We start from the raw sequence: 5,201 nt of genomic DNA, 5'->3' as shown, positions 1-5,201 counted from the left end.
GTTCATAGATGTGTAGACGGCACTTGTGACATTTTGATTCGCTCTAAGATACACCTGGCCTTCGTCCTAAAAGAAATGTTAATCTAGCTTTTGTCTCAAGTCGTACCGTATAAAAAATACTAATATTAGTTTATGATATCTAATAATTATCATTAGACTTATCATATAATAATTTATCTTGATTTAGAATAAACTGAGATGATATTCAGAGGAAGCAATCAATTCAATCAATGATGTACGCAATCTCACTGTGCCCATGACCAAACAACGGTTCAACGGCATGTGGCTCGAAGCAAAGTCAAATGTACCCTCAAATCTAGAGTACCCTCTCACGCAAGACCGCAAGAAGAGAAGCATTGCCTTGCAACACCGTGCATTTTGTCACTCCGGCAACTAGTAGCATATGTGGTACTCTGTAAATACTCTCTTCGTTTCAAATTATATGTTGTTTTACCTTTTTAAAATTCGTAACATTTACATATAAGAATATATCTAAGTGCAAAGTTAGAGGGTGTTTGGAAAGTAGGTGCTAAATTTTAGACACATCGGATGTTTGGACACTAATTAGGAGTATTAAACATAGCCTAATTACAAAATTAATTGCACAACCCCTAGACTAAATCGCGAGATGAATCTATTAAGCCTAATTAATCCATCATTAGCGAATGGTTACTGTAGCACCACATTATCAAATCATGGACTCATTAGGCTTAATAGATTCGTCTCGCGATTTAGCCTAGGGGTTGTGCAATTAGTTTTGTAATTAGGCTATGTTTAATACTCATAATTAGTGTCCAAACATCCGATGTGACAGGTGCTAAAATTTAGCACATACCTCCCAAACACCTCCTAGAATTATGTACTTACACGAGGATCTTGCTGGAGTTCTCGAGTCTAAAAGCTCACCGCCGCCGCAAGGCCGGTAAGATCCAGATCGAGTTCATCATTTCCGCCTCCAAGCAGACAACTTACGTCACAAGCTGCTCACATCACATCACACAGATGCCCGTTTCATGGGCCAACACCACTTCTTAGCCCAATTCGGCCCAGTAATGCGGACATTGGGCTTCTTGGCCCGCACAGGCTTCTCCCGAGACTTTGAGATTTCCATGTGAGCGTCGCGATGTCGGCATAGTGGGCTGCTTCTTTGAGATCTTAGGGGCCGCAGTCAATATTTGCCATAAACCTAGCTAGAAAGGCTGCTGACGCGGAGCCCACCGGCGGGGCCTTTTGCTGGCGTTCGCACCGGCCCGCCTGGGGCCCAGCAGCCCTGCGGCGCTATAACCGCCTCTCTCTTCACAATCCGGGTTTGTTCGCTTCAGCTTATTTAGCCGGCTTATCAGCCACCAAATAGTATTTTCCTCTCACAACAAATCAGCCGTTTCAACTTTTCAGCTGGCTTATAAGCTGAAGCGAACAGGCCGAGATCCGAAAAATTCTATTTTTATGTGCATCAAGGCTTCTTTTGTCCCGTACCGGTTATACAAACGACGTCTAACCTGTTGATAGGCTGCCTTCCGGACACGACGAACACCCATAAATTATTATTCAAGTGGTGTGGCTTCATGCAATCATGCCCCCGCCCCCCGCAGGTAACTTATATAAGTCCTAAACCAGCCATTACTACTGTGTGCCCTGACTTCCCGCTAACCAACCCGTTACTGATGGAAATCTTCAGGTTCTAACCAGTTGCTTCTGGTGCCTGGCTTTCCTTCTACGCTGGCTATAATAATCCAGTAAAGCACACGACAGGATGTGCTTAGCTTTTTTTTTAGTTTCGAGTTCTCTGAATAATTGATTCACTCAGCTTGTTGGAACACCGCATCACACCAGGCGGAGACCAAGCAATGCAAGGCCAAGATTGGTCGAACCTATTGATAAGCTGGTTTCAGTAAGTCCGGTCCCATGAACCGGCTAAGGCCACGGCGCAGGCTCAGTGTCAAGTTTTTACAGCTTAACGTTAGCTGATCTTTTGCCAGGAAGACGTTGCTTTGGTAAATGAAATGGTAATTTTTGGCCAGGAAGACGAGGTTGCACGCACGGTAACACTGGGAAAAAGTGAGAAGTAACTTAATATGTATAGTAGTAGTTCATCACTCTGTAGTAATCTCCATTTATCTCAAGCGCAAATACTATAAGACCGACCGATCGACATGCATATATAGTATATGCTCTCCCCGGGGGATCACCTGGTTCGCCCCATTTATTCAAATCCATTCGTCACATCACACAAGTACGTAGTAGTAGTTGTTGTATATAGATGCGAGGCAAATCGCACAGCCCGCACGCGCACGGCGCGGCGCGGGCGCCTAGCAGCTTGGGTAGGCGACCTTGCAGTAGGCGAGCGCGTTGCGGACGGTGGTGCTGGTGGTGAGGAAGCCGCTGTACTGCGGGTCGCGCGCGTACACGCAGAGGCACCCCTTCTGCTCCTCGCGCAGGCTGTCGCAGCACGACTTTAGGGGCGTCGTCCCAAACAAGAACGCGAACGCGCAGTCCGCCAGCCTCGTTGCGTCGCACTGCTGCGCCGGCGCCGGCGCCGGCGCCGCGTCCGCCACGCCCATCGCCGCCACCAGCAGCACCAGCGCCGCCAGCACCGCGACCGCCTTCGCCATGGCGCGCGGCCTCGTTCGTTCGCTGCACGAGTCGCGAATGCGGACGCAGGGTGAGGTGCTGTGTGTAATGTGTTAGTGTGTAGGCCGGTGGTGCATGGGATGGGAATGGAGCGCGTTCTGGCGTGGTATTTATAGGCACTTCGCGCGGAGAGGGGTCGGAGACGTCGACACGGCGTTGCAAGGCAATGCTGCTTCTTGCGTGAGAGGGGTACTCTAGCTACGTTTGAGGGTACATTTGACTTCGCTTTGAGCCACATGCTATTCGATCAACATTGTTTGGTCATGGTAAGATTGAGTACAACATTAATTGAATTGATTGGTACAAGCACCTAGGTACATATCATGTGGATATATCATCTTAGTTTTGTCATAAGTCAACAGATGTTAAGTGCAACCAAGCTCATAACATTATATTTATGATGCTAAATATATACGGTAGAAATTATTATATGAGAAGCCTAATGATAATTACTTAGTATCATAAATATTAGTATTTTTTATTTAAATTTGATTAAATTTAAGGTAGCACGACTTAAAGACAAAGCTAGATTAACATTTCTTTTGGGATGTATCTCGGGCGAATCAAAATGTTAACTCGAAACGAGAAACGCCGTCTACACATCTATGAACTGAAACGTGTAAATCTAACCACCTAGCTAGCTAATACCAGTAGTAGTTGTCAACGATAGCTGCGCTCAGACCTTGAAATCTTGCATAATTATTTTTGAGTATGCTTGAAATCAAACGTCGTGTGTACAACCAAAATAGTAGAGCTCAGCTGGGTTCAAGTTCTCGACTAAGCACATGTACTCGTATTTTTCTGAATTTATTTCAGGGTTTAACCGCCTAAACTCAGGCATTTTTCTGAATTTATATCATAATTTAATCAACACTATTATTTCAGTGGTGAGATATGGGTGCGCGTGAGCATTGCGCCTGTACTGTATAATTTGAAAAAAAAGAACAGCAGAATGGGTCATCGTTGCTTGCTTTTGTGAGAGAGCTCGACGAAATAATAGTACTGTAACGTACTCTGCCGCGCCGACATGCGGTGGACGTGCGCCTGGACCGAAGGGTTACGCTGACAGACTTTTCTGTTCCTTACTATTCGCTAAGTCGCTATAGACGGAGGACGTCCTGCAGATAGGCACTAGGCAGCCAGAGAGGCGAGAAGGAATTAGTACACACGCATGGGCATGGTGTGCTTCTTTGGCAGATCGATTGGCGGTTCTACGTTGCAGTGATCGGTCCTGAATTTAATGTACGATATACCATGACTGGCGGAGCTGTGTACGAAATGAAAGCTGATTTGAATTTAAAGACTGTTATTGTGGTTCTGATGGCTAGACTATTTGTCATTCAGCGAATGCCGCCACAGCAATTCGATCTGATCAGTGATCAACAGATAAGCTACTTGTTATATATAACGTATCTGATCTTGGACCTCACGTGTGGTTCAGTCACTCTTGTAGTACAATGGGCGCCATTTCTAAGCACGGTAAAACAGAACTGCACCGATCTGAAAGTATCGTGTTGTTGTTCTTGCTAACGATCCCTCCTACTGTAAACCAGCATCTCAGGCCCCGTTCGAATCAAAGGAATTCTTCAAGAATTATGCAACAATTGTCATAGAAAAGGTTATAAATGTACAATTAACCTAGCGTCGGCCGTGTTCAAATTTTGGAGGATACTGGCACAGTGGCACTGCCAGTGCCACCTGAGCATGCCAATGTAACTAGCACCGGGAGTGGTATCTCGAGTCGCATTTTAGTATTTCAACTTTTTTTCGAAAAGGGAGAGCTTTATTTATTAAGGGAGTTTAGAGTACACCAAAGACTGAGTACACTCCGGGACATCCGCGAAGGATACCCGACACTCGCTAGTGCGGATGGCTAGGTGAGCTAGCTCATGCGTAACCCTATTCTGCTCTCTCCTAATTTTGACAAAGCTCACTCCTTGTAGATGACTCGCATCTCCCCGGATATCAAGGATTATAGGCGCCACCAGGGACCTTTCTAAACCCTCCACTCGAAGCTTCCCTATAACAGTCGAACAGTCCGACTCCAGAATCACAGCGCGATCAGGCCACCGAGACGCCATTCTGATCCCTTCAAGGCATGCCAGGGCTTCCGCTTCCTCAGCGTCTCGGCACTGTCGCAGCCAGCGCCAGTCCGTTAGGAGAGGATGGCCTTCCCCGTACCTGACAATTACTCCCACAGCTGCCTTTCCTGTCTCCTTGATCAAAGCTCCATCAACATTGACTTTGATCGCCTGCCCTATCGGAGGGGTCCATTTGCTATCACTCCCCAATCTTCTGGTACTCGCACGCGCCAATCTGCCCGCCACCAGTTTCTGCTTCCCTCGAGCATCCCCTACTTCGTTCTGTTGTCGGATTTGGAGCAGTGCTTCAATATATCTTGTCAGGAACAGAACAGACTCAGCGATAGAAATTCCTTCTCCTGCCTGTAGGACATTATTCCTGACATTCCAGCACGTCCAGATTAGCATAAGGAAATTCGAACAAACTTCAACATCATACCTGTCCAGGATCATCAGGAGCCAGTCCGGGCCTACATTCCTCAGGTCCCT

The 5,201-nt window shown here is 46.5% G+C and overlaps 1 protein-coding gene across 1 annotated transcript; it reads right to left on the bottom strand.

Moving 5' to 3' along the window:
* Positions 1-2,066: 2,066 nt before the first annotated feature.
* Positions 2,067-2,725, bottom strand: LOC117835306 (non-specific lipid-transfer protein 2G). Its single transcript, XM_034714665.2, has one exon. It carries the CDS (start codon positions 2,610-2,612, stop codon positions 2,310-2,312), a length of 303 nt encoding a protein of 100 aa, XP_034570556.1. The 5' UTR covers positions 2,613-2,725; the 3' UTR covers positions 2,067-2,309.
* Positions 2,726-5,201: the final 2,476 nt, after the last annotated feature.

This window comes from Setaria viridis, chromosome 9, assembly GCF_005286985.2.
Source record: "Setaria viridis chromosome 9, Setaria_viridis_v4.0, whole genome shotgun sequence".
Lineage (NCBI taxonomy): Eukaryota > Viridiplantae > Streptophyta > Magnoliopsida > Poales > Poaceae > Setaria > Setaria viridis.
This window is presented reverse-complemented; position numbering and strand designations above follow the sequence as displayed.

Bases quoted from the DNA above. Each gene is read 5' to 3' on its own strand.
- LOC117835306 (XM_034714665.2), bottom strand. From the start codon at position 2,612: ATGGCGAAGGCGGTCGCGGTGCTGGCGGCGCTGGTGCTGCTGGTGGCG.